Raw genomic sequence first — 14,872 nt, forward strand, 5'->3', positions numbered from 1 at the left:
TATTCAAATTCAGGTAGACCCTATGTTCATTTAAGCACTTAGCAAAGTATCTGTTGAATACCATCTCTGCCAAGCCCTTTGCCGAGTACTGAATACACTTGTCTGTGCTGGCAATGGACTTGCCATTTCTCTTCATGTCATTACATACGTCCAGCTGGGCTCGCTATTCATATTATGTCTCTACTTGAAAGACTATCAGAGGCCTGGAATTGAAGAAAACCTGAGTTTAGGAGAAGCTATTCTAAGAGCTCTTTTGTAATCCCTGTTTCTAAGGAAACTGTTTCCTCCATTCCTGAGAAGAATGGCTGCTTTAGATAGGCCTCTTCTCTCTAGAGCTGATCAAACATTGCGGGGTAGCCTTTGGAAGCTCTGAGAGGTGTTATACTTCTCAACAAAGGCTGCTGGAGGTGTGAGTCCATTTTCATAATCTAGGACAAATATGACACTGAGACGCTATTAATAAAGTCAGGTCTCATGAGGAAAAATTGAAGGAGCCAACTGATGTTAATGAAACTGTGTGGTCATTCTGGCCCTGTAGCTCCACTTAATTGAAAATGCTTGAGTAAAAGCAATGATATTTTGCAAAACCTAAATACAATAACCAGATGAGTTGATTTGATTCACTTACTGTATTTTTAACTAAAATTGTAGGTAAATTCTACACACACAGATTGGCTTGAAAATTTTCATTATACTGGCTTAAAATAAGTCACAGACTTCCTTGAAAAATGTGTAAAGGAGGTAGTAAAATAAATAGAACATGGGTTTTGGATCCAGGCTTCCATGGCTCTGAATCCAAGCTGTACAATAAACAATTGATACATAACCTAGTGCTGATGTTTGAATGCTTGCCAGCCCCAATTTTCTCTTGTACAAATAATTCCATTAATATCCTCTTTCAGAACTCAGCAAAATGTAAGCAAACTAAAATATTTAAATGGAGAGGGCTCAGTTGGTTATGCTCTGGCTTTTGATTTCGGCTCAGGTTGTAATCTCATGGTTGGGGAGATCAAACCCCGTGTCAGACTCTGTGCTCACAGCATGGAGCCTGATTGGTATTCTCTCTCTCTCTCTCTCTCTCTCTCTCTCTCTTAAAATAAATAAATAAATAAATAAACATTAAAATATATTTAAAAGGAGGATAGTTTTCTCCAACCTTAGTTAAATTGAGTATCTTTCAGACTCAATGACAAGTATAATAGCTTAATCTTCAGGTAGACTGACTCAGGTAAAGCAGAAACATACACACACACACACACACACACACATACATATATGTATGTTGAAAATGGTATATCAAGGGAAGGCCAGTGCTTGGATTAACCAGTCCTTTGAGAGGTCAGGTTACAAGAGATAACAAGTGACAGGAGACATTGATTCCTTTTGAGTTTCACACTTAGGGGCAGAGAAGAAGTGTTGAGTGGCTGCTCTTTGTTGTGTGGTAACCTGCCAATTTCTGCCAGGACTGTGACACAGGTCAGGAGAGAGGAAATCCAGACTGTGAAGCACAAAGAGCAGAAGCACAAAGAGGAGGGTGCACAAAGTCTAATGACCTGGAGTTTCTATGAAGAACCAATCAGTTATAGTCTATATATACTGATAAACTATATCTATATATAGATATAGCTATCTAAACTCTATCTATCTATCTATCTATCTATCTATCTATCTATCTAAGTATATATATCTAATTATATTTAGATGTAAAAACATTTAGCCTTAAAATAATGAGCAAAGTACTATGTGTTTATCATAAGTAATGATACTCCCAAAAAGTCTTGATCATTCGGATAACATGTGATCGCAAATGATTAATTATGATAAGTCACCAAAAGCTGAGAAGATAGTTGAATAAGTTACTCAAAGTTCTGCAACTTGGCCCTGATGAGCTTGCATACAGAATATATAAACATTGTCTAAGGAACTTGGAGATTCAGTACCTTCAAATATTAAGTCAGCATGCTAAAATATTCTCAACTTCTGTCTCATTAACCTTGAGATTGTTAGCTTCTTGTACTTCCCACAGCGTGTTCCTGAAAGAATAAGTAATAATCATAGCTTTATTCTTTGTTTATCCAAAGGAATAAAATGTTTATTGAGTAGATAGTAAATAGCAAAGGGTGTTCAATTTGAGAACTTTTCAGATGTCTCAAACACTGGTCAAGATGCAGGCCAGTTGTGTGGACTTCAGAAATGCAGGTCACTCTTAGGCTTTGTCTGCCTCTGAATATCAGACACACGGCATACAACTCTACACAAATCCAGCATGGTGTATTTCAGAATGTTTTCTTGTCTGATGGTTTCTCTCTACACAGTGGTTGCTTTAAATATATCTACTGTAGTTAAGAATAAAGAACACTCTGCTTTTTTCAAGGTGCTGTTCTGAAAAGCAATGTTTGCTTTAATGTCAATTTAGCATATACTTTTACTTCGTTCACATTTGTGGAGCCTCTACTAAATGCCAGTTTTTTTTAAATATGAAAATTATTGTCAAATTGGTTTCCATACAACACCCAGTGCTCATCCCAACAGGTGCCCTCCTCAATGCCCATCACCCACTTTCACCTCCCTCCCACCCCCCATCAACCCTCAGTTTATTCTCAGTTTTTAAGAGTCTCTTGTGGTTTGCCTCCTTCCCTCTCTGTAACTTTTTTTCCCCCTTCCCCTCCCCCCTGGTCTTCTCTTACATTTCTCAGGATCTACATAAGAGTGAAAACATATGGTACCTGTCTTTCTCTGTATGACTTATTTCACTTAGCATAACATTGTCCTGTTCCACCCACATTGCTACAAAAGGCCACATTTCATTCTTTCTCATTGCCAAGTAGTATTCCATTGTATATATAAACCACAACTTCTTTATCCATTCATCAGTTGATGGACATTTAGGCTCTTTCCATAATTTGGCTATTGTTGAAAGTGCTACTATAAACATTGGGGTACCAAGTGCCCGTATGCGTCAGCACCCTTGCATCCCTTGGGTAAATTCCTAGCAGTGCTATTGCTGGGTTATAGGGTAGATCTATTTTTAATTTTTTGAGGAACCTCCGTACTGTTTTCCAGAGTGTCTGTACCAGTTTGCATTCCCAACAGTGCAAGAGGGTTCCCGTTTCTCCACATCCTCTCCAGCATCTATAGGCTCCTGATTTGTTCATTTTAGCCACTCTGACTGGCATGAGGTGATACCTGAGTGTGGTTTTTATTTGTGTTTCCCTGATGAGGAGTGACGTGGAGCATCTTTTCATGTGCCTGTTGGCCATCCTAAATGCCAGGTTTTGAACTGAACTAAAAGTATTCACACATGTTAACTGGTTTTATTTGATTTTTTCTTTCTCAGATGGTTAATAGTACTAACCATAAATTGTTAAAAGCCCAGTTTTTTGACTCAGGTGAAAATGGCTCAATATTTGGTTCTGGAAATCACTTGGCCCTTTTAAATTACACTCTCTTCATCAACACAAGAGAATATAATAAACTTTCATCTGGATAAAAGAGATAGAATTAAATGACTCATATATTTAAGCTATTTAGGAGTTATTCACTATCTCAATTAATTATTGTAACAGCCTGACTCTGTGGTTGTGGTACTATACTTATGCCATTGTAAAATACACCAATCTTTGTCTCAAACTTTCAATGATCTAACATGGAAGACGTTTTTATACACAAATAACAGGCTTTTGCCCAGTACTTATAATTTGCCAAGAACTGTACTTCAAATTATACTTAGGGAAAACACTTCCTTATATGTTTATATTCAAAATTTTCTAAGTCCATGTATACAATTAAAATGCATTTTCTTCATACTTCCTGCCTTCATGATGCCTAGAGAAGAGTACCTTGCACATAATTACTGGCCAAAAAATGTGTGTTGAATTGATGCTTCTAGGTTAGATACGAGCTATTTCGTATGAAATTAATACAGAAACTATATACCACTGCAGGACAATGTGACCAAAAGATTGACATTTGACATAGAAAATACCTAAAATTAAAGAACTTATTTTCATTTTCTGGGCTAAATTTAGCTTAGAAACTAACTATGAAACTCATAAGAGATACACATTTAAATTGCACTTAAGGTTTTTAGCCTGATTAAGAATTAAAAAAAATTTTTTTAAATGTAGCCTTTTCCAGCCTTATCCAATATGTTTCTTGTGCCTCTGAGTCTGTCTCTGTCTCTATCTCTCTCTCACTCACTAATGATGAAGTTTTCCAAACACATTTAAGAATATAATGGGATGCCTGGGTGGCTCAGTCGGTTAAGCATCTGACTTCAGCTCAGGTCACGATCTCGCAGTCCGTGAGTTCAAGCCCCCCGTCGGGCTCTGGGCTGATGGCTCAGAGCCTGGAGCCTGCTTCCGATTCTGTGTCTCCGTCTCTCTCTGCCCCTCCCCCGTTCATGCTCTGTCTCTGTCTCAAAAATAAATAAAACGTTAAAAAAAATTTAAAAAAAAGAATATAATATGGGCACATAAATGTGAATCAGTCTGTGATAAGATTCAAGATCATTTATTCATAAACTCAAATTTTACTGATTCATCACACAGAAAAAAAGCATTCTCTTCCAAAAGACAAAAAGTAAATTTACTTAGCTTTTCTCATTTATTCTGTGGAAGTTATTGCTTATTCTAGGACTAAGTGGTCATTTGGAGACAGTATTTTATTTCCTTTCTTTTTCCATAAAGAGTTTATGATGGATTCAGAAAACCAAGACCATTAAGTTGCCCATATTACTTATGGTCACATATATGTCTCTTCTTTTTTTTCCCCTTCAGGTTGGCATGCTATCTGCTGTGCCACACTTGGTAATGACAATTATTGTACCCATTGGAGGGCAGATTGCAGATTTTCTAAGAAGCAAGCAAATTCTTTCAACAACTACAGTAAGAAAGATCATGAATTGTGGTGGTAAGTACATAAGTGATGTTAAGGACATGATTTTGGCTCACAAACTGCTGATCTACAGGAGTGAGTAAATTTTTCTGTGTGTATCAAATATGCAGCACAATTTGTGTCTTCGTTGTTCATTTATAATCATTTCTCTATCTTCAAATTTTCATAATTTCTAGTTTTAAGTAACCACATAACCAACTTTCCCAGTCCACCACTGAAACTGAAGATTGTCTTCAATGTTTTTATTAAAATGAAAGGCTTCAGTAATCCCTGTGCATATACTGTTCTTATTATTTTTAAAATAGACTTCCTGAAGTGGTTTGCTATGTCAGATAGGCATGAACGTTTTTAGCAGTTTTAGCTCATTGGAAAAATTTACACAAATTTGTGAAGTGTTTCTATGTGTTTGTTTCTGAAGGTTTTGGCATGGAAGCAACACTGCTTCTGGTTGTTGGCTATTCTCATACTAGAGGTGTAGCTATCTCATTCTTGGTACTTGCAGTGGGATTCAGTGGATTTGCTATTTCTGGTAAGATACGTTTTTAAATTTATAAATGTAACACCCTGATTTTTGCTGTTAATACACACACACACACACACACACACACACACTTTCCTTTCCTCTTTAATATTCTGACTGTTGAAAAGTTACTCATAATATTTCCACTAGAAAATAAAAAGAATAAACATTTAGAAATAATTATTTGGATTTGTTACTACTAATTTCTCTCCTGGTTACCCTCCTCCTCCTCCTCCTTCTTCCTCTCCTTCTTCTTCTCCTTCTCCTTCTTCTCCTTCAGAGAAAATCTCTCTGTAGTGTGAGCCTCACATTTTAAGTATTGTGTAAGAAACCATACCTCATACTCCCATTATATCCCTGAGCTAGATTAACAAAAAATACTTATTGAGCACAGGCTGTATACCTAGTATCTTCTAAAGAGGGCGATGAGTGTGGTAGAGAATATTCTACAGTCACCCACTTCTAAGAGGTTTAGGATTCTCTGAGTTTAAGCTTGTGTGTATGTTTCAGGTTTCAATGTTAACCACTTGGATATTGCTCCGAGATATGCAAGTATCTTAATGGGCATTTCAAATGGTGTTGGCACATTGTCAGGAATGGTTTGCCCTATCATTGTTGGTGCAATGACAAAGAATAAGGTAAGATGGAAGTGTTAGTTTTAGAAGATTCTCTCTCATGGTAAAAAAAAGTTCCTGTGTTCTGTTTGACATTCTCTTTGTGGTCTTGTCACCAGACCTCTGAGTAAGGGAGATAAATGAGGCTCAGAAGAAAATCTCTCTCGAGGAACTCTGAGGAAGGTTTCTTTCCGAACCAATAAACAATATGGTTTCCAACACCTTTTAATATTTCTTATATTTCTGGTTTGGCGAAACAACAAAAAAACTTTTTTCTCTTAGCTTACTAGAACATGAAAATAGAAGTCTTCTGAGCTTTATTTGGAAATGTCAATTCAGAATCCACAGGTATCAATGGAAGATATTATCAGGTATTTGTCCTTATATGTAGAGCTTCAAAATTATGGTTCACCAAAAAGAAATAAACAAAAGAATTAGGAGGAAAAAATATATAAGTACATGAACGGAAATTAAAAGAGAGATTATGGGTATTTTAAAAATTAGCAGACCACAGATATATTTGGAGTTTTATTTCAGATCCTGAGATTTACAAAAAATGTTGATTAATGAAAAGTCATAGGATTATGGAAAATTTCTATCACAGTATTTGCTTTATATAATCAGAAGAGGGGTTTCCCCTAAAGATAGCATTGTATGAAAAGCTTGATGGTGGTGCATTCAAAGAAGATGTTATGCTTTTGTAAACACAGGGAGTTTGTTCTCACAATGCCAATTTTTGTCACTACAGTCACGTGAAGAGTGGCAGTATGTTTTCCTGATTGCTGCCCTGGTCCACTATGGCGGAGTTATATTTTACGCAATATTTGCCTCAGGAGAGAAGCAACCCTGGGCAGACCCTGAAGAAACAAGTGAAGAAAAATGTGGATTTATCCATGAAGATGAGCTTGATGAAGAGACAGGGGACATTACTCAAAATTATATAAATTATGGTACCACCAAGTCTTATGGTGCCACAACACAGGCCAATGGAGGTTGGCCAAATGGTTGGGAAAAGAAAGAGGAATTCGTACAAGAAGTACAAGACTCATACACCTATAAGGACCGAGATGATTATTCATAACAAAGCTAATTGCTGGATTTATTTTTAGTGTTTGTGATTACATTAATTGTGATTGCACAAAAATTAAAAAAAAAAGTGATGTAAACACATAAACATATCAACCAGGCAACTCTTGCTATAAAAACGAATCAAAAAAAACAAACAAACAAAGAAAAAACTTATGAAGTTTCCATCAAGTGCAATCTGTAGAAGTTGTGAAATGCCATCATTTCCATTCAGGTCATCCATTTTTGCGTTTGTGATTTAATGGTTGACTGGTCAAAATTGTAGAAGCAAGTAGTTACTCTTTGGATTCATGTGAGCTAAAACTCATCACCATTTAATAAAGCACAACTAAAACAGTTGGCACATCCCATCCTACAAAGGTTAGGAAGCCAAAGCTACTTGATCATGCAAAATGCACTTATATATTTGTTACACTGTATTGCAAGGTATCATGCAGAAGTCCTGTTAAGAAAACTAAAGATGTCATGTTGGCTGCATCAGGTGTTGGCAACATTTATTGAATATAAATTATAGAGTTGATATATCTCTCAATTAGAGAAGAATATTGTGGGCTAGCAACTAGCAAGGTGTACTAAATAATTATTGTTATTACATAATGTGGAATATTTTGTTGGTTCTGAAAAGAAATATCTTGCAGTGTTTTATATGAAATGCTTGTGCGCATATACTTATATCTGTGAAAGAGAACTTGTAAAGTGGGGGGGTATGCTTCATGTTCTTCCATTCATTTACCTAACAGTATAAAACACTTCACACTTCAACAAAATCTGACGTTTCATGTAGCATATCACATAACTTTTTTGCAAAAAAATATAAAAAGTAAATAGACTTTAATGTATTTTTTATTACAACTTTGTACTGGTTGTAACTTGCATTAGAAAAAAAAAGATACACATGCCATAAAGAATCTAATAAGAAATTTACTACGGAGATATATCCCTTAAAATGCAATATTAACAACAAAAGAAATAGAAAATGGTTTAGATATTCTTCTTCCTTAATAATGAAATACTATATTAACCTTGTGCCACAGAGCTATATATAATATGAAAAGATAAACTTAATAGAGATACTGTAAGTAGACAATTTTATTATTTAAAGTCCCATTTAAAAGATCTTTGTCTTAAATATATAGGACAATAAATTATATTAAAAATTATATCTATATATATATCTGTATATCTTATACATATCCATACACAAAAACATAATAAACAATCTTCACAAAAAACCAAAAATAGCATACACCTCATGTTGGGTTAGGGGACTGCAATTTCTACTTTCATAGAGTCATAGAATTTTAGATGGGGGCAGAGGCATTTTGCTTGTCATTTCTTAATATAACTCAACAGGAATTGCAACATTTGTGTTCCAAGCAATAAGTGCAATGCATACAATTTCCTGTCTGTATATTATCTTCATTTTGCTTGTGGTAGCTGTCTGGGTGGTTGGAATGATTTTTTTTCTTTCAAAAAGTTGACATCAGACCTCTTTATAATGTTCTAAATGATAATAACACATTTCCCAATTCAATGCAAAATATGATTGGTGTATTTAATTGTCTATTCTGGATATTTGATCTGTTCATTGGTTCATTGTACTGTGCTAGTGACTGGAAATCCTGCTACTGCAAATAGAAAACATAACATTTGTTTTAAAGATGCAAACCATCCCTGAACCTTGAGAAAATAAAAACATCCTTTGCTTTGTGTCTCAAAGTGATGTAATGTGATCATGGCTTTTGTTGTGTTGAGTGAAAAGATATGGACTATCATTTTGTTGCTGCAAAAAAAAAAAAAGTTAATAAAATGCTCTATTTATCCTTTTGTAAAAATACAATACATTAATTTGGGTTTATTTTATTTAGTTTGTAACATTAATGCAAATTTAACTGTTGTGTGCTCCAATGAAGCCAAATCTAGGCTCAAGAATAATAATCTTTTTAGCTACTTGAGATTTAATGGAAAAACATGGCATTCTTTAGATTGTATGGGATGTGGTTCCCTAGACAGAGTTTTACATCAAGGAATAGGTCTCTGAGTCAAACTCTATCTTTCAGTGATGGACTTCTCATAACATGTGTGCTAAGCTTAAACCTTTTTAGGACAAAATTTAAAAGTTGTCACGTCAAGGATACTATACAATTTGGATTGCATTTGTTGGTTGTGCTGGACACTGTCCTAACCATTCTACATAAAGTATCTCACAAAACTCCACAATGACCCACAGTAGTTACTCCTTTTATTCCCAGATTACAAAGGAAGAAACTGAAGCTTGTAAAGGTTAAATAAGTTTCCCAAGGTAAAACAGAGTAACAGCATCATAGGGTATAATGTGTCAGCCAAACCAGCAAGCGGTGAGAGAGATTTATCAAGGTAGCGGCCAGTGGAATGTCTGTGTTACTGGAAAAGTGATCATTTTGCTCTGATTCCCAATGTTACTGATGTGTGGAAGGGGAAGACCATAATTATATAGCACTGGGATCTTAGAGTCATAGAACTTTACTACTCAACAGGACTTCTGGGATGATTTAGTTAACACTCCTTGTTTAATGATGACATTGAGGGTCAATACATGAAACTGACTGGATCAAGGGACACAGAGCATGTTGTGGGTGTGGAAAGAAGTAGCACAGTAAGCTGTGCTTTGTTTTTATTTTTATCTTCTTTTTTAGCCAGGACTTAATTTAAGAAATTAACTGGAGAATATTTATCAGTTCAACCACTACCCCATATCCACGACTTACATAAGCTCAGTGTGTGTGTGTGTGTGTGTGTGAAGTGAAGGAATGTATTGTCTCTTCCTGAAATCCTCTGCACAAAGAAACAACAGCCAGACACCCAGACACCCAGACTAATTTTTATGGAGCCTGACATGCCATCTTTGCATATCTTTGGCAGGAATGAAAGTGTCTTGGACCTAACAGTCTATAATTTCCCCAATTCTGTAATACAAAAGCTTACAGTTCTGTAAGAGAAGCGTTCTATTGTCTCCAGATATTACCACGGGCCACCCTCATGTGCTTTTACCTCTTCCCTTTCTCTTCATTCTCCCCTTTTCCTCCTCATCCCAATGGCTATCCCCATGTGGAGTGTTATATGTTTCAGGTATGTTGTAATTTGCAAAATGCTTTCTTATGTGTTACCCCATTTCATCTATACATCTATCTGCCTTGCAAAATTGAAAGGCCACATATCAGTGTTAGTATTTGTATTTTCCAAGTAGGGGAACCAGGTGTAAGACAGCATAATTAACTTCCTATAGATTCCCTAGGCAGTATTAGAACGAGATACAGACTATTTGGCCACAGCAAAATAGTGATTTATTTTTATCTTTAAATCACTTTATTACTCGTCTGATTATAAATGTAGTATAAGGGAAGGGAGCTTCATTAGGTAAAGGACAGTATTGAAAACAATGGAAGTGAAGATAACTGATAATCTCACTATCCAGAGATAAGCACTGTTAACATTTCTGGAATTTTTATAAGAAAAATGGACAAAAAGGTTTTGCAATTTTCGAATTTGAAGTCATACTTGATCTATCGTTGCAAACCAGTTTTTCCACTGAACAATATTGCATGCATAGTCTTCTATTTGAACAACAGAGTTTTAGAGTCTAATATTCTGTTACATAACATGAGCCATATTTAGTCTACGTAACCAGTATCTTATTTATGAAAATTTTAATTTTACATCTTTTTTTCCCTTCATCTTTCTGCTTGTGTGGATGATTTGGGGAAATGCAAAGTCACATATACACACTTATAACCTCTATAACCATGATGGATATTTAAATTACTATCTGTAGCTTATTATTCCCGTGTTTGTTTACAGACAGTGCTCCTGACAATTGGCTTTTCTGTGGCTCATTTACTAACTTACGTATTCATTTAACAAAGGTTTATTAGCACCTACACTGTGCAAGTCACTGTCCATAGCGTGGTGAGAAATCAGCCCCTGCTCTCATGGATCCTTAAGTCCAATCTCCTCACTGAAGTGTCTGCAGCACACCCGGATGCCCAGACAGGCCACACAGAGGTGAGAGGAAAGGCTGTTGCACACCAGGACTTTGCTGAGAGAATATTTTCTTAATCCCCCAAGTTCCCAAAGGTGGGCTGCCTTCAAGGTGCTCCCCATGACATTTTTTTAAACATTTTAAAATATGTTTATTTATTTTTGAGAGAGAGAGAGAATGAGAGCAGGGGAGGGGCAGCACAAGGGGGAGACACAGAATCTGCAGCAGGCTCCAGGCTCTAAACTGTCTGCACAGAGTCTGACACGGGGCTCGAACCCGTGAACCCTGAGATCATGACCTGAGCCAAAGTTGGATGCTTAACCAACTGAGCCACCAACCCTGGCACCATGTCAATTTTTTTTTTAAGTTTCAGGTGAGGAAGCTATTCTCAGCCTTAGAGATCTCCACGCTGCATGGGGTCCAGGCTGTGCAGGAAGATCCACATCAACCATCTCCGGGGTCTGAGTCTCCGCAGGAGAAGAGACGGATGGGTTGAACTTCTTATGTTCATTTTCCTGTTCTCCTTCACATTTCTTTCTGTTTGTTTTCCTCCCCTGGGTTTCTAATGACCTGTACATTTTCTCTTTCCATTTGTTCCCCCTGCATCCACATACTGCCTTGTCAGTCCTAATGACAAATAATGACGATTGAGATTTCATTCTTACTGTGGTGATATAATGAGCAGGGTTGTTTTTTTATCCTTTGCTCTCCATCCTCATGCAAGACCTCAAACCTGAATTTTCATTCAGCTGCTGTCAGAAACACTTTATTTGTGAAGGTGGCTCTGTGCAATACAGTCCCTTAAAATGCTCAAGCTTCTCCAAGCTTCTCCCATGAATATAGCCAGGCAGCTAAAAGCTGCATAATCTGGACTTATTACCCTGTCCCTTGTCCAAAGTCAGCCACTTTTGTTGAATGAAACCCTCAGATTTCACCAAGAGCAAACAAAATGAAGAAACCTCTCCAGTTTTGTTAAATCACATTGGAGGACACGTTTTATTACTTTGCTCAATATGCATTAGATGAAGATCCTTGCATTTCCAAGAGTTTGAGGAATGCTTTCCCTATGCATTAGTGCACTGTGGGCAATTAGAAATGAAAAGACATGGAGCTCCACCATGTCTCCTTTTCTTTGTCTCCTTCTCCAGAAGCTGAGAGACATGCTGTTTGACTCAGTGCTGTTTTTATCTTCATTCCTCATTTTCATTTAGTTTCTGTTTTTCATTGTTTGTTTGTTTAGGTGTTATTACCTTTGATTACATTTTAAAGGAGGATGTGAGTAAGGGATCTGATGATGATGATGATGGTATTAATACTAGGAATCATTTATATGGGGCTTATAAAATTCCAGACACTATCTTGGGGTTTCATATATGCGTACATAACTCATTTAATCTTCCAAATAACCCTTTGTGGTAGATATTGTTGTCAACTCTGTTTTGTAAATGAGAGGATGTAGGCACAGAGAAGTGAAGTAACTTATCCAAGGTCATACAACTAATGGAGTAAAGTTAACAACATGAGAGCAAGCCATCTGGCTCTAGATCCTGTACTCATGATCGCTACAGTTGATTGCTTCTAAATAGCTGTATGATTTGGGGAAGTGACTTAATTTCTCTGAGGCTCAGTTGTTGTTGTTTTTTCACCAATAATATGCCACTCTAATCCCTAACTTGTAACTGGGATTGTGATGACATAAAATACCATATAAAGCATGTAGCACAGCATCTTGCACTCTAGTTTTTAACAAGGGTCATTTTGTTTGCACTTTTCCCCATTGTGCTAAGGAAATGCAAGGTGTTAATTCTTCAAGTATGACCTCAGTTTGGAAACTATCTTCAGATATTTTTATCTTTACCAAAACGAAATGGCTCAGGGTGATTACCTAAATTATTTTTCTATTTCTAGCTTATAGATTTTATGTGACAGAAAACAAGTGCAGATAATAGGCACTGTAGGATGCTATTTATGTAAATTATAATATACAGTTATCAGATGATATACTGTGTAGTAAGAGGATAAAGACATGGACAGGAAGGAAGCACATAAAAGTATTCATCGTGGTTACACCTGAAAAGGAAGGAGGAGAATAGATTTGGGAAAAACATAAGAGAAATTTCAAATTGTCATTTTTTAACTTGCAAAGATGATCTGAAGCGAATATAATAAAATTCCAATATTTGTTTATTCTGGGAATTTATATATGACTTTTTATTATATTTTTCAGACAATTTTCTGCATTGTAAAATACAAAATAAGCAAACCAGAAAAGATATTTTCCCGAGAGAACACAAGTCTTATTTCTCTCCAAGTTTTTGTTTGTTTGTTTGTTTGTTTGTTTGTTTTTAAATCTCTGGGCTTCCAGTGAAGATATTGTCATAATATTCCAGAGCATTTGACAGCTTTCAAAATAGCATTTAATGCAACAGCTTTCGGGGAATGATTTTATTTTATAAAGTCAAGATAAAGGTAGAATTATACACATTTGTGAATAGGTTTATGAATCCAAATGAAGTTCTTGGGTACAAAGCCAACAAAACTGTGCATGAGAATAAATGTCACAGATGAAAGCCTTCTTTCTAGCAGATCTCCTCAGAATCTATTGGACTGCTTCTCAAAGATTAAAAAAGGGCTTTGGGGGGGGGTGTACCTATCTTCTTGAATGCAGAGTAGAAATTAGTATATCACCATTAATCTAAAGGAATATTAATTCTCAATTCCAGTTGCAATGGGATAGTATAAAAATGAGAATTATCTGGATTGAACTCCTAAATCTGCCAAAATAAAGGAATTGGTTAGCCTTGATGGTTTCCAAAGATCCTCCTGGCTCTGAAGCTCTGAAGTTTTCTGACTTTATTCTCACTGACATATAGCTGAGTTTTTCAAGTCAACTTAAAGAAGTGTAATTGTTCTCAGAACCCCATTACATGTAAGACTAAAGTTTATCTTTCTGTCTATATTCTTATCTGACATTTTTAAAATCCTGATGGTTACTGGAGGTTCGCTTCATCCTGGTGGGCTTCTTTCTGTGATGCTACTCTCTTCCTGACTCTTACAAAACTTAGGATTTAATTTAAGCTAGTCATTAACAGAAGGTAATGTTAGCCTACATCTTAGGATTCACAACAGAGCTTTTGAGCTAATTAAGAACCACTCTTTCACTCAGGAAGTTAGGCAGTGTGTCAAGCAATAAATATTTATTGAGAATGTATTATGTGGCAGGTACTAGAAATATGGTGGGGAAAAGAGCTAAAAGGATCCTGCCTTCATGGAACTCTTAAAACATGGAGGTGACAGATAATAAAGAAATGAACAGAAAAATCAATTATGGTTGTGACAGATACTATGAAAGAGATGGATAGGTGCTTTGAGAAGTTCAAATGGAGGACTTGACCTAGTCTATGGGTGGAAGAACATTTTCTCAAACTACCTAAATGTCGATGAGTATACACACAGAACAAGTTAGATGTATTTAATATATAGAAATGTGGGGCACCTGGATGGCTCAGTCAGTTAAATGTCCAGCTCTTCTTGACTTCAGCTCAGGTCTGATCTCACAGTTCATGGGTTTGAGCCCCACATTGGGCTCTGTGCTGGCAGCGTGGAATTTGCTTGGGATCCTCTCTTTTCCTATCTCTCTGCCCCTCCCCTGCTTGTGTGTGTGCTCTCTCTCTTTCTCTCTCTCTCTCAAAATAATGAACTAAAAGTTTAAAAGGAAGAAATATGAATCAGCTAAGC

At 36.2% G+C, this 14,872-nt stretch overlaps 1 protein-coding gene across 1 annotated transcript in view; it reads left to right on the forward strand.

The window, feature by feature from the left end:
* The window catches only part of SLC17A6 (solute carrier family 17 member 6), a 41,745-nt gene extending 32,906 nt beyond the window's left edge, over positions 1-8,839 (forward strand). Inside the window, exons 9-12 of the mRNA XM_043580824.1 lie at positions 4,779-4,911; positions 5,315-5,425; positions 5,927-6,054; positions 6,779-8,839. Coding sequence (XP_043436759.1) covers positions 4,779-4,911; positions 5,315-5,425; positions 5,927-6,054; positions 6,779-7,111 — 705 coding nt within the window. The 3' untranslated portion in view covers positions 7,112-8,839. The remainder of the gene's footprint in view (positions 1-4,778; positions 4,912-5,314; positions 5,426-5,926; positions 6,055-6,778) is intronic.
* Positions 8,840-14,872: the final 6,033 nt, after the last annotated feature.

The sequence above is a fragment of the Prionailurus bengalensis genome, chromosome D1, assembly GCF_016509475.1.
Source record: "Prionailurus bengalensis isolate Pbe53 chromosome D1, Fcat_Pben_1.1_paternal_pri, whole genome shotgun sequence".
NCBI classification, from domain to species: domain Eukaryota; kingdom Metazoa; phylum Chordata; class Mammalia; order Carnivora; family Felidae; genus Prionailurus; species Prionailurus bengalensis.